General features: G+C 42.5%; 1 protein-coding gene across 1 annotated transcript in view; it reads left to right on the top strand.

Annotated features, from left to right (window-relative positions):
* Positions 1-27,337, top strand: part of ANKFN1 (ankyrin repeat and fibronectin type III domain containing 1) — a 985,620-nt gene that overhangs the window by 109,357 nt on the left and 848,926 nt on the right. The window contains exon 3 of the mRNA XM_075347517.1: positions 23,012-23,207. Within this exon, the coding sequence (XP_075203632.1) occupies positions 23,028-23,207 (180 nt within the window). The 5' untranslated portion in view covers positions 23,012-23,027. The remainder of the gene's footprint in view (positions 1-23,011; positions 23,208-27,337) is intronic.

Here is a 27,337-nt window from a genome sequence, read left to right as displayed (position 1 = left end):
CCAAGATCTCAGGAAATGAAATGTGGACTTGCACAAGTATGGCTCATCTTTGGGTACAAAAGGTGCCTTGTTCATTTGTACAAACAATTATACACAAATACAATCAAGATGGTAATGCCCATCCATCATACCGCTCAGGAAGGAGATGGGCTCTATGTACTAGAGATGAATGTGCTTTGGTCAGACATGTCCATATCAAAGAACAAAAATAAAAGGCCTTGTGAAGATGCTGGCTGAAGCTGGTAAGATTGTGTCATTCTCCACAGTGACACGAATACTGTATCAACATGGGCTGAAAGGCCACTCTGCCAGGAAGAAGCCATTACTGCAAAAGAAATATAAAAAAGCCATAATAATGTTTGCAAATACAAACAGGAACACAAACCTTAAGTTTTGGAGACATGTCCTGTGGTCTGATGAAACTAAAATTGTATGGCCATAGTTACTATTATTAAGTTTCCAGGATAAAGGGAGAAGCTTTGAAGCCTAAGAACACCATCCCAACATTGAACTACGGGAATGGCAGCATCATGCTGTGGAGTTGTTTTGCTGCAGGAGGGACTGGTGCACTTCACAAAATAGATGGCATCATGAGGAAAGAAGATTATGTAAAAAATACTGAAGCAATATCTCAAGACATCAACCAGGAACTTAAAGCTTTGGCGGAAATGGGTCCTCCAAATGGACAATGACCCAAAGCATCCTGCCAAATTGGTTACAAAGTGGCTTAAGGGTAACAAAGCCAATGTTCTGGAGTGGCCATCATAAAATCCTGATCTGAATCCAATTGAAAAGTTATGGACAAAGCTGAAAAGGCAAGTACAAGCAAGGTGACCTACAAACATGGCTCAGTTACACCAGCTCTGTCAGGAGGAATGGGCCCAAAATCCTACCAACTATTGTAAGAAGCTTGTGGAAGAATATTCAAAATGTTTTATCCAAGTCAAAGAGTTTAAGGACAATGGCCCCAAATACTAATGAAATGTATGTAAAGTGTTTACTTTGCAGAAAGTAGCTTTTAATCATTCTCTCTCACTATTCTGTCCTTTGGCAAATATAAAAAACTAGCTGTAGTACCCGGGCATTGCCCGGGATAGTAACTGTCTCTCTCCCAGTCTCTGTCTGTGTGTTGCTGTCTGTCTGTCTCGCTGTTTGTCTCTTTCCTTGTCTGTCTGTTTCTATCTCTCTGTATTTGCATCAGTCTATCTGTCTCAATCTCTGTATCTGTCTGTCTCTCTCTCTCTCTCTGTCTCTTTGCCCTTCTGTCTTTTTGCCCAGCTGTCTTTTTGCCCGGCTGTCTCTTTGCCCGACTGTCTCTTTGCCCGGCTGTCTCTTTGCCCGGCTGTCTGTTTCTAGGTCTGTCTCTTTCCAGGTCGGTCTCTTTGCCCGTCTGTCTCTTTGCTCATCTGTCTCCTTGCCCATCTGTCTCTTTGCCCGTCTATCTCTTTCCAGGGCTGTCTCTTTCCCCGTCTGTCTCTTTCCCTGTCTGTCTCTTTCCAGGTCTGTCTCTTTCCAGGTCGGTCTCTTTCCAGGTCTGTCTCTTTCCATGTCTGTCTCTTTGCCCATCTGTCTTTTTCCAGGTCTGCCTCTTTCCCCATCTGAATCTTTCCCCATCTGTCTCTTTCCCTGTCTGTCTCTTTGCCCGTCTGTCTCTTTGCTCGTCTGTCTCTTTGCTCGTCTGTCTCTTTGCCGGGCTGTCTCTTTCCCGGGCTGTCTCTTTCCAGGACTGTCTCTTTCCCGGGCTGTCTCTTTCCAGGACTGTCTCTTTTCAGGGCTGTCTCTTTCCAGGGCTGTCTCACTCCAGGTCTGTCTCTTTCCCGCTCTCTCTCTTTCCCGCTCTGTCTATTTCCCGCTCTGTCTATTTCCCGCTCTGTCTCTTTCCCGATCTGTCTCTTTCCAGGTCTATCTCTTTCCAGGTCTATCTCTTTCCAGGTGTATCTCCTTCCAGGTCTGTCTCTTTGGGCGTCTGTCTCCTTGGGCATCTGTCTCTTTGGGCTTCTGTCTCTTTGGGCGTCTGTCTGTTTGCCAGGCTGTCTCTTTGCTGGGCTGTCTCTTTCCAGGGCTGTCTCTTTCCAGCGCTGTCTCTTTCCAGGACGGTCACTTTTCAGGGCTGTCTCTTTCCCCGGCTGTCTCTTTCCCAGTCTGTCTCTCTATGTCTGTCTTTCTTTTTCTGTCTTTCTTTTTCTGTCTCTCTATTCGTCCATCCTATCTTATACTAACAGTTTATTTTGTTCCTATAGCAACCACTGACAGTTGCTATTTATAGTCTATAGCTCCCAGCTCCATTCAGTTTAATGGCTGCAGGATTTTTGTAGAGTAACTGGAAAGCACGGGGTTAAATTTTCCCGCCAAAATATAGTCTATGACGTTCTCTGAGTCACATGGAGTGTCTGTGCAATATTTCGTGATTGTAAATGCGACGGTGCGGATTCCTTTAGCAGACATACACACATACACACATACACTGAGCTTTATATATTAGATTTTAGTTCCTAATTGACCTAAAACGGGAAACATGCAGATGTGTCTTTTTAGATAGTCTACATACACTATCTAAAAAGACTTTAGTCTCTGCTGTCCTTCAATTATTCTTTTTCTCATTTTGTCACAAGATGTTTGGCTCTAAACCCTCATGGCGGCATCAGACGCTTTTTAGACTATAGGCTCTGACACTCCACACTATGCTTTCTCTGGTGCTTCTGAGTTGCACAGGCAGGCTCAGGCATCGAACAGCTGGGTGCTCATTAGTAATCCGGCTAGCAGGAGTTCATTTTTGCTAGCCTACTGCTTACCTTTTGGATCAAGTATTGTAGGAGGCCTATCATAGTTATTTCCCACCTTTTAAAATGGAAGAATCTAACTTGCCATGCCAACTATAGCTTTCGACAAACCAATCCGTGTGCTGATATGTTTCAGCAACTGGTGATTTACTGTGCACTGGTTGGTGTGCTGTGGAATTCATTCTGTTGTCTGGTTATTTCTTCTCTGCTCTTTGTTTTCCTGCTTATCATTTGTTTTCTGATTACTCTGTGGGAGCGTCCTGCGTGCTAGAGTTTTGATTTCCCTAGTTTGCCTATACCTGTGTGTTCTACCTCTCCTGCCCTGGTCCCCCACTGGGGTGGGGGGAGAGGGTATTAGATCAGGGCTAGTATGGCATCCCAGACATCATCACCATTAGACGTATATATGGGAGTAGGGACAGCTAGGGAACCCTAGCATAAGGACCCGTCTAGGAGCCCCAGTCTACTGTTATGCCGTCACATCCCGTAATACTTTTTTCTCTATTTTTTTATCTTATTGAAAGCATTATAGACAATAATGGGTGATTAATAAGATACAATTAAAGCATTGCAAATATGCTTATTTAATTAAAAATAATTTGTAAAATAATGAACTCAACATATTTTATTGAATTTATTTATTTTGCAAATAAATAATATGTATTTTTCTACCATAGTTATGTGTCCTGCTTTAGCTCTTCCTAGGGATTTTCAAATCTGTTTGCTGTGAATTAACTTAGAGATGAATTTCCTGAAATTCACAGGTCCCAGCAAAGTCGTATTTGATTTAAGTGTCTCGACAAGATATAAAAAAAAGGTCAGATTATTTAACAAATTTTACTAGCCAGTGAGCAGGATCATGCCCATAATGTTTAGCTATCAGATGACACAGTCTCAGACAATTAGGACGGAAAATCATAGGCACAATTAAACCTGAAAGCAGTGTATCACTTTTATAACCGATCGTGAATGAATCCGTTATCATTATAATCAATGGAAACAATAATAAATTTTATATAGCTATCTAGCTAGAGAGATAGATAGATAGATAAATGTACAACACATATAATGTCCCACCTCCCTGAATATTGTAAGCTTGCACCCTTTACTGCCTTTCATGTGGCACAAAATGGTGTTTAGCCTTGTTTTTAGCCCCAGATTCAAAAATGTATTTCAAAAAAACAACATGGGATCGATCTCCCTTATTTTTGGTAGCTAGCTAAGGTAAAGCAGATAGCTGCAGCCTGCAGACCACAGCTGGGCAGCTGGAAGGTTTTCCTTGGCTGGTAATTAGTGATGGGCTGACCAGCAGATACCCGGGATCAGCAGGTCCAATTGAGTTTAAAAACCTTGATTCGGGTCCAGTATTGATCCCAAATATAAGTCTATGGGGACCCGAATCAGAGGCTTAATAATGGTGGTAGAAGGGATAGGGGGATTGGAACAATCGTTTCATACTTACCAGTCTCCGTGCGGCTGTACACTGCTTACGAAGCTGCTCGCTCTACTTCCAGGGCCTCTCATTGTGTTCAAGCATATGCTGTGACCGCAAATAACCTAAGTTACGTCACCGCTCATCATTGTGGCTCAGTCTTTATCTTAAGCTCACAGCGGACAGTCATATTCTATGCTCGCGCGCTGTTGCTCCAGATGTAGCAGAGCTGTAATCATTGTGGGACCTCATTTGGATTACATTGGACTTGGGTGTTAATAAAGGGATAAAAGAGGGTGATTTTTTTTGTATTTAATTTCAGATAGAAGATTTTTTTTGGTGTTTGTGTTTGTTTTTTACTTACAGATTAGTAATAGGAAGCTCTCATAGACACCTCCAATTACCAATCTAGAGCTTAGTGGCAGCAGTGCAATGTCATTAATCAATTATTACCCCAATTTCCACAGCATCAAACGAGAACACCTTCTTCCACTTCTTCCACATGTTAGCTGTGTCACCTATACGGCAAACTGCAAACAGAACGTCTTGTGGTTGGCTTTCAAAAATGTCTTTCTTCTTGCCTCTTTTCCATAATGGACAGAATTGTGGACCATACGACTAATAGTTGTTTTGTGGTCGGCTTCTTCCACCTGAGCTGTGAATCTCTGCAGCACCTCCATAATGACTATGCACCTCCTGACTGTTTCTTCAATTAGTGCTTTACTTACTTTGTATGTCAGTTTAGGTGGACAGCCATGTTGGTTTGCAATTGTGCCATATTTCTTCCATTTTTCGATGATGGCTTGAACAATGCTCTATGAGATGCTTGGAGCTTGGGCTATTTTTTTTTATACCCTGTAGTGTTATATTTTTTAAATATTTAGAAACCCATGTACCATTTCCTTTACACTGTACAAAAATTTTGGTATGTCATATGAAATTCCAATTAAATTAATTTAAGTTTGTGAGTATATCGTGAAAAATGTGGAAAAATTCATGGGACATGAATACGTTAAGACACTATATCTGTAAGGGTTTTTTTCATATTACAGTCAGGGCCAGAAATATTTGGACAGTGACACAAGTTTTGTTATTTTAGCTGTTTACAAAAACATGTTCAGAAATACAATTATATATATAATATGGGCTGAAAGTGCACACTCCCAGCTGCAATATGAGAGTTTTCACATCCAAATCGGAGAAAGGGTTTAGGAATCATAGCTCTGTAATGCATAGCCTCCTCTTTTTCAAGGGACCAAAAGTAATTGGACAAGGGACTCTAAGGGCTGCAATTAACTCTGAAGGCGTCTCCCTCGTTAACCTGTAATCAATGAAGTAGTTAAAAGGTCTGGGGTTGATTACAGGTGTGTGGTTTTGCATTTGGAAGCTGTTGCTGTGACCAGACAACATGCGGTCTAAGGAACTCTCAATTGAGGTGAAGCAGAACATCCTGAGCATGAAAAAATCCATCAGAGAGATAGCAGACATGCTTGGAGTAGCAAAATCAACAGTCGGGTACATTCTGAGAAAAAAGGAATTGAAGGGTGAGCTTGGGAACTCAAAAAGGCCTGGGCGTCCACGGATGACAACAGTGGTGGATGATCGCCGCATACTTTCTTTGGTGAAGAAGAACCCGTTCACAACATCAACTGAAGTCCAGAACACTCTCAGTGAAGTAGGTGTATCTGTCTCTAAGTCAACAGTAAAGAGAAGACTCCATGAAAGTAAATACAAAGGGTTCACATCTAGATGCAAACCATTCATCAATTCCAAAAATAGACAGGCCAGAGTTAAATTTGCTGAAAAACACCTCATGAAGCCAGCTCAGTTCTGGAAAAGTATTCTATGGACAGATGAGACCAAGATCAACCTGTACCAGAATGATGGGAAGAAAAAAGTTTGGAGAAGAAAGGGAACGGCACAAGATCCAAGGCACACCACATCCTCTGTAAAACATGGTGGAGGCAACGTGATGGCATGGGCATGCATGGCTTTCAATGGCACTGGGTTACTTGTGTTTATTGATGACATAACAGCAGACAAGAGTAGCCGGATGAATTCTGAAGTGTACCGGGATATACTTTCAGCCCAGATTCAGCCAAATGCCGCAAAGTTGATCGGACGGCGCTTCATAGTACAGATGGACAATGACCCCAAGCATACAGCCAAAGCTACCCAGGAGTTCATGAGTGCAAAAAAGTGGAACATTCTGCAATGGCCAAGTCAATCACCAGATCTTAACCCAATTGAGCATGCATTTCACTTGCTCAAATCCAGACTTAAGAAGGAAAGACCCACAAACAAGCAAGACCTGAAGGCTGCGGCTGTAAAGGCCTGGAAAAGCATTAAGAAGGAGGAAACCCAGCGTTTGGTGATGTCCATGGGTTCCAGACTTAAGGCAGTGATTGCCTCCAAAGGATTCGCAACAAAATATTGAAAATAAAAATATTTTGTTTGGGTTTGGTTTATTTGTCCAATTACTTTTGACCTCCTAAAATGTGGAGTGTTTGTAAAGAAATGTGTACAATTCCTACAATTTCTATCAGATATTTTTGTTCAAACCTTCAAATTAAACGTTACAATCTGCACTTGAATTCTGTTGTAGAGATTTCATTTCAAATCCAAAGTGGTGGCATGCAGAGCCCAACTCGCGAAAATTGTGTCACTGTCCAAATATTTCTGGACCTAACTGTATTTAATGACTTCAAGAAAGTGTACTAGTCCAATTTAGCAACCATACTTGCCACAACAATATTACTGGAGGTTGCCATGTTGTCTTTTCCTTTAGTGTAACTACGTTGCAACATAGCTTGTTAGGCTTTGGTAAAGTTTGTCTGCGGTAGATAAAATTTAATTTTCTTCATTTATACAAGACCAAGATAGAGCACAGCATAAAAGCATAAAAGTGACACCTGTTTTCTAGCATGGGAAAAACGCCACACCAGATGGTCAAAATCTCAAATACTAGGAAATTCTTAGGAGGAAAAAGCTGGGCACTTGTTCATACAAACTGCAGAACCACTTTCTCTGCACCATAAATAGCGAGTTCCCGACTCAGGCACTTCGATTCATCATAGGAGTCACGTATCCTTGTTGATACTCCGTGGTGCACTATAGTCAAAGTTCAAGTGTCCACAAAATATCCAAAAAAGAAAAGACAAGGCACTTACCGGAGATGCAACAGGACGTTGGTTTAATCCAGCAAAAAGGTTACATGTGTAGGCTTGTGAGGGGGGGGGGGGCACACAATAGGAAAAGTGTAGGATTTGAGGCTTTTTTACAGAGAAGTATACAAACTTTTGCTGTCAAGACTAGATGTATGAGAATAGAATGTCTATAGGTTGCAATGTGAATGTTGCAGTGATGCATCAGGACCAGTGCAGGATGTAAGTCAATTGTAAGCTTAGACACACTTATTACTTCTTGTACTTTATCAGAGAAATGGGTATGACGTCTGCAATGCCAAAAAATTTGTACAAAGTCATTTTTTTCCTCGCCACATTTCCAGCACATGGGATTGGCATCTGCAAAGATAGTAGGTAGATAAATAGGAATACTTCTTCCATTGGAAAGAAACCTATAACTAGATTCTTGAAAGTGAGAGTTGATTAATGACTTATGTGTAAGAATGAAAACACACTTCCTTTGTTCTTCCAATAAGGTGCCACCCAAAACAGTCTCCTACTGAGTCTAATGTTTTAAGTGGAAGAACTACATAACCTGAACTGTGACAGATGGTAAAGCCTGTGTAACTTGAAGCTCGATCTGTTTCAACAACCAGGCAGTGGCTATCTTTCTCCTACACCTTTTCTCCACCCTTCTCAACAGATACAGCTGGTGAAATAAGTATTGAACACATGACCAATGTTTTAAGTAAATATATTTCTAAAGGTGCTATTGATATGATTTTTTTTCCAGATGTTGGTAGCAACCCTACCATTCCATAGAGACAAAGAAATAAAACCACAGATGACCTTAAATTGAATAATATATGATAAAGAGAAACAAAACAGGGAAAAAAAAATACTGAAAATTATTTATTACTTTATACAAAAGCCTTTGGGGGTGATGACAGCTTCAAGATGCCACATGTACAGAGAAACTAGTTGCATGCATTGCTGAGGTGTGATTTTGGCCAATCGTCCACATAAACACTCTTCAAATCCTGAAGGTTCTGTGGGCTCCTTCTATGAACTCTAAACTTTAGTTCCTTCCACAGATTTTCTCTGGGATTCAGGTCGGGTCATTGGCTCTGCCATTTTAGCAGCTTTATTTTATTTCTCTGAAACCAATGGGGAGTTCCCTTGGTTGTGTGTTTTAGATCATTATCTTGCTGAAATTCCATTCCTCATTTCATCATAACCATCCAGGTATATGGCAGCAGATTTTCATTAATAATGTCTAGATACATTTGTCCATTCATCCTTCCTTCAATTACATGAAGTTTGTAAGTGCCATTGAGCATATTGAAATGCTTGGGTGCCTCAATCGAGCACCGAGCCCAATGTTAATCTCAAGCATTTTTCCGGCGACACCACTGGTGGTCTGCAGAAAGCCTAAAAATGTCACTAATGTATAAGAACAGTACTCAAATGACATGGCAACAGCATGGGGAAGACACCTGTAAGCATTTCTGACTCCCAGGTCACTGCTGTGAACAATGTTGTCTGAGTATTAGGTGGAGGAAAAATCCTGTGTTCCTCCTCCCATGTGACATTTGGCACTTGACGTGTGGCACTTTCACCTAGTAGGGTATGTGCGGCAGCTTCTCTCTGCCTGTACATTCGCTGCTAAGTGAAATCAAAAGTGAACAGTAAAAATAAAATAGGACACTCACCTCTCTGCAGACTCCCGGGACACGTCCGATCAGCTCCAGGAGCTCCCGGTAATCAGCTGATGCTGTCATCTGACAGCATCATCTGATCATTGAAATCCGGTCAAAAGCTGGCTTTTTACCACCCAGCCAGTTTAAACGATCAGCTGACAGCATCATCTTATCGTATAAGTCTACCGGTATAAAGCTGCTTGGCTTTTAAACAATCAGATGATGAATCAGTTGATTGTTCATAAAAGCAGGACAGCTTTTTACTGCCCAGCCAGTTTAAACGATCAAATGATACTGTCAGGTTACAGCATCAACTGCTTACCGGCGGGTCCTGAAGCTGATCGGACGTGTCCCGGGGGTCTGCAGAGAAGTGAGTATAGTTTTTTTTTCCACTGATGTATCAGCTGATTGTTTAAATGGCTTTTAAACAATCAGCTGATGTGTCATCTGTTTCAGGTCTTTGAACCTGACACATCATCTGATCGGTTTGCCTTCTAGCAAACCAATCAGATTATATTGGATCTGGATTGGACATCGTGGGACCCTCGACCCAGGACTACGGTGGAGGGGGGTTCTTTAGTTCAATAAAGATGGAGTCACTAATTGTGTTGTCTTTTATTTCTAATAAAAAATATTTTTATTGTGTTTTTTTATCTTTACTAGAAATTCTTGGTGGCCATGTCTAATTTTGGCGTGACACCATGAATTTCGGGCTTAGGGCCAGCTGATAATACACAGGTGGCCCTAACCCCATTATTACCCAGCGAGCCACCCGGCACCACGGCCACTGGAAGAGTTGGATACAGCCCCAGAAGATAGAACTTATATGAACGCGTCATTTTCTGGGGTGGCTGTGGACTGCAATTTGCAGTGGGGAGGCCCAGAAAGCTTGGGCCACCCTGCACTGCAGATTCCAGTCCCCAGCTGCCTAGTTTTACCTGGCTGGACACAAAAATTGGATGAAGCCCACTTTGGGTTTTTTTAAATTATTTCAGGAAATTCATGAAATAATTAAAAAGAGAGCTTCCCTATAATTTTGGTTCCCAGCTGGGTACAAATAGGCAGCTAGGGGTTGGGCGCAGCCCGTACCTGCCTGCTGTACCTGGCTGGCATACAAAAATATGGCAAAGCTCATGTCAATTTTTTAAAAAAAAAATAATTAAGAAATAAAAAAAAAACCAAACACATAGGGTTAGTGGTAAAAAAAAAAAAATGTGTGGGCTCCCGCTGCATTTTCTATTGCTAGTTAAGGGTAACCCAAACAGCTACTGGCTGCTAACCCCTACTGCTTGGTGTTACCTTCACTGGCAATGGAAATTTCAGGGAAGCCCTTTTTTACGTTTTTTGCCAAAAAAACTAAAAAAAAAAAAATGACGTGGGCTTTGCCAAGCTTTCTGGACCCCCCCCCTACGAATTGCAGTCCGCAGCCACCCAAAAAATAGCGCTTTCATAGAAGCGCCATATTTGCATATTTGGCATTGTATTTAAATCTTCCAGCGGCCCTGAAGCGGGGTGGCATGCTGGGTAATAAGGGGTTAATACCAGCTTTGTTTTACCAGCTGGTATTAAGGCCGAAATTCCTATTTGTCAGGCCAAGTTTGACCCGGCCATTAGGAATCTCCAATAAAGGGTTAAAAAAAGATACCACACAGAGAAAAAATACTTTATTAGAAATAAATACACAGACAAACTTAGAGACTCCATTTTTATTACTCCCTCTCAACCCTCCACGATCCTGGTCTTCTGTCTTCTTTCTTATGTTTTCTTCAACAGATGCAGCTCTACTATATCAGAAAGCATGGGGGGAGGAGGAACGCTTCTGTTCCCCATGCTGTTTAACCACTCAATGAGTGAGCAGAGACTGCGGGTTGTAAGCGGTGTTCTTATCGCTGCCATCGTTGCAATAGTAACCTAACGAGCGGGTTACTATTGCAATGGCGATCTCCGATCGCATTATTCCCGTCACTGTTTTTCACCGGCTCCTGCATGAGCCAGTGAATAGCGGCGCCGGTAAACAGAGAGTTAACTCCTGCAGCTCCTGCAGGAGCCGGTGAATAGTGGCGCCGGTAATCAGGTGATTGGAGATGACCGTTGCTATAGTAACCCGCTCGTTAGGTTACTATGGCAATGGTGGTAGCAGTGAAGTCACCGCTTACCGACCCGTAGCCTCTGCTCACTCATTGAGTGATTAGACAGCACGGGGAGCAGAAGCGTTCTTCCTCCCCCCATGCTTTCTGGCACACTAAATCTGTTCCTAGCTCAGCAGCTCCTTTCCCTACACTAGCTGTCTGTGGATCAGAGTGATGAGCACAGCGCCGTCAGGTCTTATATAGACCTGATGACGCTATGCAGCCAGCCATCACTGTAATGCTGCAATAAACATAGCTGTGGCATTACAGTGTGTGGTAGCCAGTCCCTGCATGTGGGCTGTGTGCCGCCCTGGCAAAACCAGGGTGTCACAGAAGTTTGAATCCATCTTTTTGGTGCAGATCTCACTCTCCCTTGGGGAGTTTCCAACACAGTGACACACAACACCAGTGGGCGGAGCTGAGAGGTCTAAAGTGTCTGGGAGGAAACTATATAGGGAGTTTCCACTTTGCAGTGAGCAGTCAGTCTGCAGGAAGTGTAGAGTCTGGAAGGAGCTCCTGTGTGGAGCTTGGGAAGAGGGGCAGTAAGGGCCTCAGGAATAGGCCAGCCGCTTGTGGGACCCGAAGTGGACCGGGACAGGGTAGTGGCTGTCCCGACTGTCGGGACCCAGTCTGGACCTGTGCATGGAGCAGACACAGACCTCAGGCAGGAGAAGAGCACCTGTAGTACACCCCTGGGTGAGGGGCCCGTAATCACAGCAGCCGAGGGCACCAGTTACCAGCAATTTGGTTTACAAAACCTCATCCAGCACCAGGACAACCGAGCTGTGAGTGTACTATTCCCTGCAATCCCTGCCACCACCACAACTCCCAACTGGGTCCCGGGACTACAACTCCCCTACCCGTGGAGGGGACCCCACCTTGCTGCCCCACTCCATCAGTCCCGGGCACGGTCCCCAGAGGCAGCAGCGGTGCCACCATCTTATCACCGCAATCCATGGGTGGCGTCACAGACATTCCCCTGTAAATATCCCTTTTTCACTTGTGGGCGGCGGACCGCTGCTCGAGTCCGGGTCCGGTTCCCACTCGAGCACAGTAAAGACTTGGATCCGAGCATCCTCGGGCAGCCCCTTAGCTACGGTCTGGCCCCCGCCCGCAACAGCTGACTCTGTAAAGAGCGCCAACATGCAGGGAGGGGGAACCGAGCATGTGCCCGAGCATCTCACCGGTACTCGGCGCTCACCAAGTATCTTGAGTACTGAGATACTCGGGCGAGCACCGAGTACCAGCGAGCATGCTCGCCCATCCCTAGTTATAACCATAGATACCTTGCCTGCTGCAATGTCTAGCACATGAGGTAAGGGACATAACTAATAATGAGAACTATACTACATTTCTAATTGGAGGTATGTGCCAATTTAATTATTATTATTATTATATCTACTACATATTGGGATAGGATCTTGGAGATAGGAATACCCCTTTAACCCACCCTATGTCAAGATTAATAGCAACCAGAGTATCTCTTCAATCTGACAAAGTATCAGCTTTGCCTGTGGAATGCTGACACCCTATGGAATAACCGATGTTATATAAGGCACATGACAGTAGACTGATTGTCAGATTAAGGCTGGTGCTACGTAACGATCTCATCAATAAAACCTGTTGCATGTCCAAAGGCATTGGAACCTTGAGGGGTCAAATTGCAAAAAATCCAACACATATTGCAATTTGCTTGTCTTTTCTGCAGTACCCGCATTGCAACCCCATTCCCTTGTCTTGCAATGTGATTTAGTAGCGACACCTAGCGGACAGTGGTCGAATAACAGATGTCATTACCAAAGTCAGCATGTAGCTCCAACTTTATATCTACAGTGCCTTGAAGTATTCATGCCCTATGAACCTTACATCAGTTTTCACATTACACCCCCAGATTTTATGTGATACACCAACACAAAATAGCAAGTATTTGTGACCTGTAAAGGTGTACATGAAACATGTTTTTCTAAATATTTCTAAAAATATAGCGCTGGATGTGCTGCTGTTTATGGTTGCCGTATTTTCCGTTTTACTGCAGCTCCTCAATATATTCCCCCGCAGGTCTTTGGTTCTGCTGCGTCGCAGGTTCCCGGAGCAGTAAGGTATCACTGTGTGTGTGTGTGTGTGTGTGTGTGTGTGTGTGTGTGTGTGTGCGTGCATTTCACCGCAGGTCCTTGATGTGTTCCACTGCAAGTCCTCCTTTTCCTCAGTGTCCTGGTGAGTATGATTGAGGGGTCTGTCCTCTTTCTTTTGGGGATGGCTGCTTTGTTTATTGAAGTGTCCTGCAGTATCTTTAATTCTTTTTATCTGCAAGGACACTTCATTATTGAACACCAACTAGGGCTTATTTTCAGGGTAGGGCTTATATTTAAGCCTTACAACTAAAAGGCCAGAAATTCCTGCTATGGTTTATTTGCATGGTAAATCTTATTTTTGGAGAAACACTGCAGTAGCCAAACCTGGTATCACTGTATCACTGTAATTGTACTGACCTGATGAATAAAGCTGCCTAATCATTTATTCTAGAAGGTGAATGGTGTAAAATAGTAAAGCCAATTCTTCATCTGCTGTTGTTTTGTTTGTTCTTACTTTGGGGTGTAAGTATAAATCTCTGAAAAACGTGATTCTGACAAATTTCCCAATGGAAAATTCTCTGCAATGAGGCAAATGAAGTCACTTTGTACTCCTATCTGGCCTGTAGTCTGTCAATGTCCATCTTTTTAGGGATGAACAAAAGTGTGATCAACAACAGTTTTTTGCACCTTTGAAAAAAAAGAAGGACATCACTGAACAGAGGCCAAACTGAGTCCAGAGTAAGGCTATGTGCGCACGTTGCATATTTGCATGCAGGTACGCTGCGATCTGCACCGCAGCGTAACTGCATGCGTCCTGCGTCCCCAGCATAATCTATGAAGATTATGCAGGAGACATGCGCATGTGGCGTATTAAAGCGCAGCGCTTCGGCTGCTGCCCGAAGCGCGCGTTCTAAGAAGTGACATGTCACTTCTTTTGTGCGTATTGGTTGTAATGTCGGTCTCTCTCTCTGTCTGTCTGTCGGTCTCTGTGTCTCCCTGTCGGTCTGTCTCTGTCTCTCTGTCGGTCTATCCCTCTCCCCCCTCTCTCATACTCACATACGACACATCCAGCTCTGCTACATGAAGCTGACCGGAGCGGCAGTAGAACACCCCCGCTCCTGTCCGCTCCATGCAGCAACTGAAGTGAGTCACGCTGTCAGTGGGGACATCACTGAGGTAATGCCGGTGTGTGTGTGTGTGTGTGTGCGGGGATGATGAGGGCTGTAGTGTCGTGGTGTGTGCGGGGATGTCGGCGGTAATGTTGGGATGTGTGCGGGAATGTCGGGTTGTGTGCGGGGATGTCGGCGGTAATGTCGGAGTGTGTGCGGGAATGTCGGGTTGTGTGCGGGGATGTTTGCGGTAATGTCGGGTTGTGTGCGGTGATGAAGGCGGTAATGTCGGGGTGTGTGCGGGGATGTCAGGATGTGTGCGGGGATGTAGGCGGTAATGTTGGGATGTATGCGGGGATGTAGGCGGTAATGTCGGGGTGTGTGCGGGGATGTAGGCGGTAATATCGGGTTGTGTGCGGTGATGTAGGCGGGGATGTCGGGTTGTGTGCGGTGATGTAGGCGGGGATGTCGGGTTGTGTGCGGGGATGTACGCGGTAATGTCAGGATGTGTGCGGGGATGTCGGGATGTGTGCGGGGACGTCGGTGGTAATGTCAGGATGTGTGCGGGGACATCTCTCAGGTTACCCGCGGCCACAGGTCTCGGGTGGAGGACTCGAGCTGGCCGCGGGTAACCTGAGTGACGGCACCGGTGATCGCGTGGCTCACTGCAGTCACTCAGATTTGCAGTCACAGGTGAGTCCTTCACCTCTGACCGCAAATCAAGCCGCGGCACACAGACAGCCGCGCGATCACAATGAAGTTGGGTGAAGTTCACCCGAGTTCATTCTGATCGCGCGGCTGTCTCCCATGTCAGCCATGTGCTCTTTTTGACATTCCGGTCCCAGTCGGCTCTGCTGCAAGTCTATGGGGATGCTGCAGAGCTGAGTGGGACTGAACTGTCAAAAATGTGCGCTCTGGATGCTTTTCCCATGGCAGAGAAAGCATCCAGAACGCAGGAATTCTGCAGGAATGTGCGCACGTTGCGTTCTGTCGAATGCGTCTCAGAACGCAGCTTTTCGGCTGCGTTCTGAGATGCACATGAAGTGACTATTTACGCTGCGTAATAGAACGCAACGTGCGCACATAGCCTAACTCTGCTGCCTCGTTACTGAATTGATTCTTTTGGTATCTTACCTGAATCATTTATTTTGGAGATGTAGATGGAAACCCCAATATAAGTGCCCAGCATAGAGCACAGGATAAATAGGAACTGATCCAAAATTGTCTGTACCGCAAATTGCTACCAATAGCATTCAACTCAACCCACAAAAAAACAAGTCACCATTCAGGTCTGTCATCTGTTAATAGAAATATGGTGGACTTCCACGTTACTGGTAGCACAACGGCTTTGGCAGACAATATCACTCCACCCCAAAAAATAAAACAAGCAAAACCTGTACTCCCAAATCCAAATACCCTCCTCCCTTTTGAGTATCATAATCTGTCTAAACCATAGTTAACGTCCACATATTTGACATTGTTGTAGTGAAGAAGGCATCTAACTTAAAGGATGTGTGTCACTAGAAGCACAAGCTGGGCACAGTATGCAGGCACTACAATGTACTGTGCAATACAAGGGCTTATTTTCAATTCTGCAACATTCACTGCATTTGACTTCATAGGTATTTTCCAGAGATAATATTGTCACTATACCCATAGATAAATTCACAGAGGGGTGTAATTTCCAAAATGTGGTCACTTGAGGGGATTTTTGCTGTTTTGGCCCGTACGGACTTTGCAAATGGAGTGTGAAAACTATTCTAGGAAAATCTGTGCTCCAAAAATGCGGTGTGGCCAAACAGTACTGTACAGTCACATGTGGGGTATTGGCACATTGAGGAGAAATTGTGTAACAGATAAAGCCTTTTTTTGTTTTTTTTTACATATTCCCATTGTGAAAAGTGGAAATCTGGGGTTAAAACAATGTTGTAATGGTAAAAATGCAATTATTTTTTCTGCACACTAGTATAACATTTTGTGACACACCTGTGGTGTTAGTATGTTCACAGCATGCCTAGATGGATTCATTGAGTGTTGCAATTTATAAAGTGGGGTCACTTGTGTTGGGTGTCTGCAGTTTTGGCATGTTAGGGTCTCTTCAAATGTGACGTGGCATCCCCAATCGATTCCTGACAAAATGGTGCTCCAATGTTGAAATAGCGCTCCTTCCCTTCCGAACCTTGCCATGTGCCTAAACGGTAGTTTTTGACCACATTTTGGGTATCGACGTACTCAGGAAAAATTGCACAACAAATTTTATGGTGCAAGTTTTTCATTTACCCTTGTAAAAAAGGGGCTAAAAAACATTTTTGTAGGAAAAATATTATTTTTTATTCACATGACTCAACAACGTTATAAAATTTTATGAAGAATCTGAAGGTCCAAAATGCTCACCATACATCTAAATAAATTGCTTAAGGGGGTAAAGTTTCCGAAACGGGTTCACTTGTGGGGGTTTCCACTGTTTAGGCAGATCAAGGACTCTCCAAATATGACAGACAATTTGCATTTGAAAATGGAGCTACTTCCCTTTCGAGCCCTACCATGCACCACATATGCGGTATCAACGTATTCAAAGAATATTGCACATCAAATTGTTTGGGGCACTTTTTCCTGTTACCCTTGTAAATATGCAATATTTTGGGGTAAAGTATTCTTTTTGTGGGAAAAAGTAAAATTTTATTTTTTTCCTTCCACACTTCAAATGTGATGTCTTCCCTAAAAAAATGGTTTTATAAATTTTGTTGAGACAAATTAAAAATAGGTGATAAACTTTTAACCCTTCTAACGTCTTAACGAAAAAAAATTATGTTTTAAACGTAGTGCTGATGTAAAGTAGACATGTGAAAAATGTAATTTAATAACTATTTTATCTTACTTAGCTCTCGGATTTAAGGGCCTAAAAATTCAAAGTTTGAAAATTGAAAACTTTTGCCAAATTTCCAATATTTTTACAAATAAACGCAATTTACCACTAAAATGAAGTACAATATATCATGAAAAAAACATTCTCAGAATCACTGGGATTCATTAAAGTGTTCCAAAGTTATTAAGTGACACTGGTCACAATTGAAAACAAAATGGCCTTGCCAGGAAGGTGCAAAGAGGCTGATTCTTAAGGGGGTTAAAGAATAAAATAATCTATCAGAGCATTGTGATTTAAGAGTCACGACTATATGCAGTAAAATCAAGGTTGCTATAACTTTTATAAAGCCCTCTAAAGCCATAGGGTTCAGCCTGTTGGTTTTGTTTGAGTCTTTAGAAATTTTAGTTTATGAAATGTTTTTATGTAATACTACAAAGATCTGGTAAACTAGCTGGCAGCTACCTTTATTTTGTGTCTAACAGTCCAAAATACCTTGCAGTTTCACCGGTATATCAGTAATTGGCTTATAAAAACAACAGAACAACCAACATAATATGTAAATAAATGATGATCAGTAAGTAGTCATAAATTGTTTCGCAAAAAAGGATACTCAGGGCATCAACAGTATTTCCATCATTCTTCATAAGGGAAAAGATCAATGTGACCTGGTTAAATGGCCCAGAGATCATGTTAAAAAGTACATGTTCTTGGCATTCACATGTAAGAAGGGAGGATTAATGCATCATAAAGCAATTATAGATATACTTACCACGATCATCACCTGGAAAATTATTATTTGAGAAATATTTTTTTTTTAACATTGTATCATCATGTATTGCATTTATAATAAGAATGTTCTGTTACAAGCATTAAAAGGAACCTGTCACCGAGTTTTCCCAAAGTAAAGTATGGCCACCACCTTTAAGGTCGCTTTTACAACATTCTGGTGTGCTGTATGTATGTCCCCAGTACTCTTTGCTTTGCGTAGCTCAAAAAAGACCTTTCATTATTCCCACATATGGCATGGTCCAATCTGATGGGCTTCTTTAGTCTTGATGAGCAACCTTCATCCTTTCTAAAGTCACAGTCCTCCTTCCCTTATTCATGTGGATGATGCATTCTACATCATCCAGATAGATAGTGTCTCCCATTTGTGCTCCTGCACAGGATATTTTGCTTTGCCCTGCCTAACGCAAAGTACTGTAGTGCACGTGCGCCATTTTTATATCCAGGTCATCAATGCTCTTTGGTCTTTACCAGCACATGCCCATTACAGTACTTTGTGCTATCCTCAGCAGTGCAGAACAAAGTAGCCTGCACAGAGCACGGCTGGGAGACACTGTGTGGATGACATAGGATGTGTAATTCACATAAAGACGAGAAGGAGGACAGTGACAGTAAGAAGAGAGCAGACAACTAATCAAGACCAGAGACCCCGTCAGGCCAGATCACTCCATCTGTTGATAAAATGAAAGTCTTTTTTGAGCCATGTAAAGGGGGTTGGGGACATATATACAGCTTAAAGCACCACACCAGAATTTTTTTTTTCACCACTGTGTGGTGCTCTAAATGTAAGGCTCCTGGCCCATGTATTATACACACCCTCATCATTTTAGTAGCGTGGCTCCGATTGTCATCTTGTGCCCGTAACGTCTGATTGGCCAACAGTTAAAAGTTACATTACAAGCTTTCAATGCATCTGTATGGGCCAGAGCAAGGCCAGAGTTGGATTGAGTTGTGACCTCTGGCACACTACATAAAACTCTGGAGCTGCCGTTAGGTTGCAAATTGCAGGAGACTGAGGAGAGTGGTGCTAGTGAGAATAAGACAGAGTGCAGGGGACTTAAATTTAAAGTGTCACTCCAGTGCTGAAGCAATAAAAAACCCGCTGGAGTGGTTCTTTAAAAGAATGCTGTAAAATTGACCTTAAAAGTGGTGGCCATGATTTATATTGGGAAAACCTGTTGACAAGTTCCCTTTAAGTAATTTCACTGCATTAATGGATACATGCCTTATGTCAGATGAGGTCTACCCACCTTCAAGGTGGTGTCACACAAGCGACGCAGCAGCGATCACGACCAGCAATCTGACCTTATCAGGATCGCTGCTGCGTCGTTACATGGTCACTGGTGAGCTGTCAAACAGGCAGATCTCACCAGTGACCAGCCACCAGCGATGTGTGGAAGCGTAACAAAGGTAAATATCGGGTAACCAAGGAAAGCACTTCTCTTTGTTACCCGATATTTACCTTAGTCACTAGCGTCCGCCGCTCTCACGCTGCCAGTGCCGGCTCCCTGTTCCCTTGACTCCTAGCCAGAGTACACATCGGGTTAATTACCCGATGTGTACTCCAGCTACGTGTGCAGGGAGCAGGGAACTGGCACTGGCAGCCTGAGAGCACACTACTTAGCGCTGGCTCCCTGCACTCCTAGCCAGAGTACACATCGGGTTAATTACCCGATGTGTACTCCAGCTACGTATGCAGGGAGCAGGGAGCCGGCACTGGGAGCGTGAGAGCAGCGGACGCTAGTAACTAAGGTAAATATCGGGTAACCAAGGAAAGGGCTTCTTGGTTACCCGATGTTTACCGTGGTTACAGCTTATCGCAGGCTGCCAGAAGCCGGCTCCTGCTCCCTGCTCGCTTCAGTTCGTCGCTCTCTCGCTGTCACACACAGCGATGTGTGCTTCACAGCGAGAGAGCAACGTCTAACAAATGAAGCAGGGCATTCAGCAATGACCGGCGACCTCGCAGCAGGGGCCAGGTCATTGCTGGATGTCACACACAGCGACAGCAACGAGACGTCGCTGCTACGTCACAGAAAATGGTGACATAGCAGCGACGTCGTTGTTGTTGTCGCTGTGTGTGACACCACCATTAGTCTATGGTAGTCTGATAATATCCCTCAGGGTAGTCAGTGATAAGCTGTAATAATGATCTGTACACAAAAGACTTCACTTGTATGTAAATACGAAACAATGGCAATATATTTTATTATATATATTTTGTTCTTGTAAATTTGCTATAATATAACAATTTCAAAGCATATTCTTTGCTCTGAAAAAAAAAAAAAAAATATATATATATATATATATATATATATATATATATACATATAAATTGACAACTGGTGTGGGTATGTATGTCTGAACAGTATCATACTATCAAATCTGTGCCCCCAATGTTTACAGACACTCACTTGTGACAAAAGAAATGTTAACATCCAGTTGTATATGTATTACTCAATTTCTATAGAAATAACAGGAACAGCTCAAGTTAGATTTATAAAAAATGTGATGTAAAATGTGTATGTCAAAGGCAATACAATTATTAAAGAGGTTGCTCACTACTTTTACATCCTTAGGATAGGTCATCAATAGCTGATCAGCTGGGGCCCAACACCCCGCACCCCAGCCAATCAGCTGTTCTTGATGCCGGCAGCAGTAGCAGGTGACTGGAATTGCTAAGTTGCAGAGTTGCCTTGTTTTTTGATAGCCACGGCAGCCAGGTACTGCACATCTGACCTCTATTGATTTCAATGGGAGACAGATGTGCAGTACCTGCCTGCTGTCACCAGCAGTTGACGAGGCAGCCCTGGAACTGAGCATTTCCAACTCTTTGCTGCACCGAGAATAACATATTGGCAAGGATGCCGGGTGTCAGTTTCTGGTAGATCAAACCTTGATAACGTATGCTAAGGATAGGCCATCAATGTAAAAGTTGTGGACAATCTCTTTAAGTAAAACATATATGTCAGGAGAGCTTCACATTCTACTTAACCCCTTCAGCCCCCGGGCACTTTCCGTTTTTGCGTTTTTGTTTTTTGCTCCCCTTCTTCTGAGAGGCGTAACATTTTTATTTTTCCATCAATCTTGCCATATGAGGGCTTGTTTTTTGCGGGACGAGTTGTACTTTTAAATGAAACCATAAGTTTTACCATATAGTGTACTGGAAAACGGCAAAAAAATTCCAAGTGCGGAAAAATTGCAAAAACAGTGTGATCGTACAATAGTTTTTGAGATATTTTATTCACTGTGTTCACTATATGGTAAAACTGAGGTATCTATGTGATGCCTCAGGTTGGTGCGAGTTTGTAGACACCAAACATGTATAGGTTTACTTGTATCTAAGGGGTTAAAAAAAATTCACAAGTTTGTCCAATAAAAGTGGCGCACGTTTTGCGCCATTTTCCGAAACACGTAGCGTTCTTATTTTTAAGGATCTATGGCTCAGTGATGGCTTATTTTTTGCGTCTCGAGCTGACGTTTATAATGGTACCATTTTTGCGCAGATGCTACGTTTTGATCACCTGTTATTGCATTTTGCGTAAAACTTGCGGCGACCAAAAAACGTAATTTTGGCGTTTGGAATTTTTTTGCGATTATGCCGTTTACCAATCAGATTAATTGATTTTATATTTTGATAGATCGGGCATTTCTGAACGCGGCGATACCAAATATGTGTATATTTATTTATTTTTTAACCCTTTAATTTTCAATGGGGGGAAAGGGGGGTGATTTGAACTTTTAGGTTTTTTGTTTTTTTTTTTATTTTTTAAAACTTTTTTTTTTACTTTTTTATTTTATTTTACTAGTCCCCCTAGGGGGCTATAGCGATCAGCAATCCGATTGCTGATCGCTATCTGCTGATCACAGCTATACCGCTGTAATCAGCAGATTCAGTCACTTTGGTTTTCCCTCTGCTCTCGGCCGAGGGAAAATGAAAGTGAAACATCGTAGCAGCAGGCGTCATCACATGACCCTGTGCTACGATGGCAACCACCGATAGTCACGTGATAACACACGTGACTTCCGGTGGGGGCGGTGGTGAGTAACAAACATGGCCGCGCGCATTTAAATCTTGCTGCCAGACTTTGGCAGCAAGATTTAAGGGGTTAATGGCCGCGGGTGGAAGCGATTCCACCCGCGGCTAGCAGGCACACATGTCAGCTGTTGAAAACAGCTGATATGTGTGCCGATCCACGCCGTCTGCCCGCGGCAGGGGGCGGGACTTAACGGGACACGATCCTGGACGGATAGATCCGTCCAAGGTCGTGAAGGGGTTAAAGGGGTTTTACACTACCTGGACAACCAGTTTTTAAATTGAGTACTTCATCTTGTAAAAAAATAGATAAAAAATAGGGAGGATTGAATATCATAAATATTCGGCAATATGTGGCTTCACGAATATTCGACGAATAGGACGCCGCTGTGTGAATATTCGATGCGCAATGTAAGTCTATGGGAAGCCCGAATAGTTGCTATTCGGCAACTATTCGGGTTTCACATAGACTTACCTTGAGCATCCAATATTCGCAAATAGTCGAATAGCGGCGACCTATTTGTCGAATATGGGCATAGCCGAATATTTGAGGCATTCGATCATCCCTAATAAAAAACACTCACCACCCACATTTTTGTGATGTTGGCACCAAGTATCCCAGGGCTCATGTGATATTGCTATGCCACATAAGATCTGCAGCTGTTCTGTGGTCACTATTGGATTGCAGGGCTTATGTGGCATAACAGTGTCACGCGAGTGCTGGAGGACCTAGGTCTGATCTCAATGGAGCAATACCGATGCCGGAGTTTAGCATATGTTATTTTCATTTACAGGGGATATTCCATAACTTAAAAAGAGGTTTACACTTTAAAGTAATAGAATATCAGTGGAAATCTATTGAAGCTCATTTTCAGAATTCGGTTCATGTCTACAACTTACATTTCTTCCATCTTGATATATTACATGTGCAGTAACTTATATTGAGCATCATAAAAAAAATGTTGTCTTTTCTTCTTAGGATTTTCCAAGCAATCATGACGCAACAGATGCAAAATCTACAGCTCACACAATCCAAAAAGATCAGTGCCCCAGCATCTCCAAATGCAGCCAAACGCCTATATCGTAATCTTTCAGAAAAGTTAAAGGGAAGCCACTCATCATTTGATGAAGCCTACTTCAGAGCAAGAGCCGATCGTTTCCGGAAACCATCTGTAGTAAGTTATTTTTCTTTTCAATGCAATGTTTCAGAAATGGTGTATGGTTTTGATTTAACCTTTCCCTCGAACTGACAACATAGTACATCAAACACAGTGTGACTAAGTTCACATGTCCATTATTTTGGTGAAAGTGCATCCGTCAAAAAAGTAGACAGTGCACGGACAGCTCATAGACCAATGTTATTCAATGCGACAGTGCAGATTAGTGATTTTTATCACAGGCCACATTTGCACTTTAAAAAAAAATGCAGCATGCACTAATTTCTTCCATTTGTCGGATGAGACTCAACCATTCAGGTCAATGAGTGTGCGAAGCAATTGGATTCAATACAGATCCACTGTTTAGCATCTCATTTTTACAGATACACTGCATCTCTTTAATGTAGGATACTGTATTTAGAGTTCTAAATTTTTACCATCTGCAGTTTTGTAGAACTGGATTGCAAACATATTGCCTACAGATGACAAATGAGAAAAAATCCTCAGTTTTCTGGATTTTTTTATATGCTCTTGTGAACATAGCCTTGATGGTGTGGGTACAGGAACTAAGGATGCTTACAGTATCATACAGCTATCCCAACTCCCTAACAGCCAGATTTAAGGATAACAGTCACACTGGAGCAAGGGAATATTCGGCCTGTGGATCAATAGAAGGGGTGAACAAGAGAAGATGTAAAGGAAGGCCCTGACAATAGGGAGAGGCATCACCAGCTAATTCACATGTAGCTGATCCCTGAACTCCATAGCATCCTTTGATGTGTTCATCCCCATGCGCAATTACGTTGCGCCTAGGCACTGGCTGAACCTGGACTAACCCTGACTAGTGAGCAGGCCAGTAAGACACAAGTCTTACTACTAACATAAAGAAAAAAAGAGGAAGGAGAGACAAACAAGGGAGACAGATGCAACAAAAGAACTCCAATTCTTCTTCAGAGAGACTGCACCTTTTCTACTGGAAAGCGAACAACAGCTTTCTCCAGAGCAAAACCGGAGGAAAGAGGAGAGATAAGGCAACAATCAGGTGCAAAAATATCAACATTTTATTCATTAAAATACATATAAATTGATATAAAATATGCAAAAATGGAAAAATCGACCTAGCAGTAAGGCGTTGGGTGAGGGGAAGAAAAAGGGGGGAAGTTGTGGGGCAACCCCGCCAACCAGGACCAACCATGTGATGATTGAAAATTATGGTGCCACTGGTCACATGAGATATCGTGTGATGAGTCGTGGCTCGAAGAGTAGCCCGGGCGATATAATGAATGTCAAAAATTGTCTACAGGATGCATGCTGCGGCAGTGTAATATAAGGAAGGCTGCAAAACCGTGCACCTATATATGTATAATATAAATGTGCAGGGTGGCACAAAAAAGAGGGGTTGATAGTGCCCGCTAGGACTAATTAGCCATAAAACCACACTGTGGCTGATCAGTCCCAGCGGGCATTATTAATATTTCTTTGCCACCTTGCATATTGACATTGCACATATATAGGTGCACGGCTCTGCTGCCTCCCCTGGATTACACTGCCGCAGTCCCACCACGGGAACCATCTGTTTCCACTGTATTGCGTCGGTCGCACGGTGCACCAGGCCTGCACTTACTATATGCACACTGATGCTGATATATATCTAATTTGTTGTCCTTGCCTGTGGTTCCGTGCGGCGATCCAGTTGATTTCTGTGATGACTGCGGCGTGTTCCGGGGGGAGACACTGATATGCCGGTTATACACTCTCCCTTGCATGCTCTACAGTTCTTTGCAGCCAGTGTGCTGTCAGACCGTGTACCATTTTATGGCTAATTAGTCCTAGCGGGCACTATCAACCCCTCTTTTTTGTGCCACCCTGCACATTTATATTATACATATATAGGTGCACGGTTTTGCAGCCTTCCTTATATTACACTGCCGCAGCATGCATCCTGTAGACAATTTTTGACATTCATTATATCGCCCGGGCTACTCTTCGAGCCACGACTCATCACACGATATCTCATGTGACCAGTGGCACCATAATTTTCAATCATCACATGGTTGGTCCTGGTTGGCGGGGTTGCCCCACAACTTCCCCCCTTTTTCTTCCCCTCACCCAACGCCTTACTGCTAGGTCGATTTTTCCATTTTTGCATATTTTATATCAATTTATATGTATTTTAATGAATAAAATGTTGATATTTTTGCACCTGATTGTTGCCTTATCTCTCCTCTTTCCTCCGGTTTTGCATGTTCCTCGGAGTAGGCATCTCCTTATGGGACACTACTGAGTGGTTCCATAAGGTTGATATTTAGTATGGCTAAATTTTTGTTCACAGCTTTCTCCAGAGATAGCTCCTTCACAGGTCAGCATAGAACAAACTATTGCTGGCATAGGACAGAGAAATGAGTGGGCTTATACAGCAGAAGGGTGTGGCTGCAGGTGAGATTAACAGCTACAAGTCAGTCTCAGCTGAATAGGAAAGAAATCTTAACCCCTTCAGCACCAAATGGAATTAAATACACTTCTACTCAGGATAAATGATGACCGGGCTTTAAAGAGATCTGCGATCAGCTACTGTAAAACATTGTGACCTTCTGATCCCAGATTCCCCCCAAGGTCTTAGGCAGGGCATGGCACACTCGAGACTATAACATTGATCCTGAGTATTTAACTTTTTAGATACAACAGTAGACCATGGTGGGAGGATCTTTGGGTTCACTTACAAAGACCCCTTTTGTCTGCCTTGTATAAGGCCCTTTATGGAAGGGCCCAATAGGTTACCTGTCAGTGACGCACTGTCAGGCAAAAATATATTGCAATACAGTATTGCAATCTTACATATAAATGATCAGATTGGATGAATTTTAGAATTTCATACTGAAAAAAAAAGTTAAAATAAGTTAAAAAAAGGTGTATAATGAAACAATGAAAATGTCTGTTCTTACAAAGTCTGTTATTATGTACATATTATGTAGCACAGTCACTGAAAAGCTATAGCCAGTCATATTTACCCCATCAGTTTTACTTTTTATTCCAGCTGCCTTTTAGTCAACAAAAATAGAGCCCATATTATCTAACAGGTCTTTTCAACGCTTCTCATTTCAGGATCTGATCTTAAAGACTGACACAAATATACATTTGTTTGGCATCTCGATCCATTTTTACGATTTGCATGGATTCATGTTGACTTTTCCGTCTATTTAATTTTTTTTCTGCAAAGAATGTGTAGTTGTTGCACAGAATAATGCATTTTCTGAATTCTTACAATTCTTCCCCGAATCATAATTTATTTTGGAACCATTATTGTAAGTTTTTAAGCAAAGCATTGCAGTGAAAATTTTGCTTTTCATACTCAAGGACTTTATTATTGTAAGAATGAAACAACCTGGACTATAAAATTATCTTGTTTATCCTGTTCAGTAAACAATCTAAAAAATAAAATTAAAAACATTTACAGATTAGCTGTTTTCTTGTCATATTTGCTTCCAAAAACATTAAAAAAAAAGATAAAAAAAAGTTAACTCATATAAGTATAAAAACTACAGGTGGCAAGTTGGCAAGGCTCCATTCATGAAAAAAAATGAAAGTTTTCGCTCTCAGAATATGGAAACAAAAAAAACATTACTTATCATTAAAACAATATTGAGAAAGAAATGGATTTATTGTTGTGCAAGTACTAAGCAGTAAAAGCCAAAAAAGTAAGTAAGTTTGGTATTACTGTAAGGGCAAAATCCCATGTCTGGAAAATGTGGCAGATTTTCTTACACTGCCATAATGGTGCATGAAACTTTTAGAAATCAAAACCATGATTTGAGTGTCCAATGGCGCAGAAAAGGACAACTTAGTGGTAGATTAGGCAACAAGTATTTATTTTACACAAATAGAGAGGTAGCGCTTTGAGTCTGCGATAGGAAACGGTACCGGAGGTGATAATTAGAGTAGAGTATATTACAAGAAATTAAGCAACGCAGGTATACAGAATATAATCACAATATTATTTACACATCATTAATTCTATCATGAAATAACAAGAACCATCAACGTTGTCTTAATCCTAACCTCTCTGTAAGGAAAGTGTCAGTGTTACCTCTCTATACGTCACTGTCACTAACTACCTAAGCAACGTACAAAACAGCACACATGCCACAATG

Source organism: Anomaloglossus baeobatrachus, chromosome 5 (genome assembly GCF_048569485.1).
Source record: "Anomaloglossus baeobatrachus isolate aAnoBae1 chromosome 5, aAnoBae1.hap1, whole genome shotgun sequence".
NCBI lineage: Eukaryota > Metazoa > Chordata > Amphibia > Anura > Aromobatidae > Anomaloglossus > Anomaloglossus baeobatrachus.
Note: the sequence above shows the minus strand (reverse complement) of the source record. Positions and strands in the feature narration are given on the sequence as shown.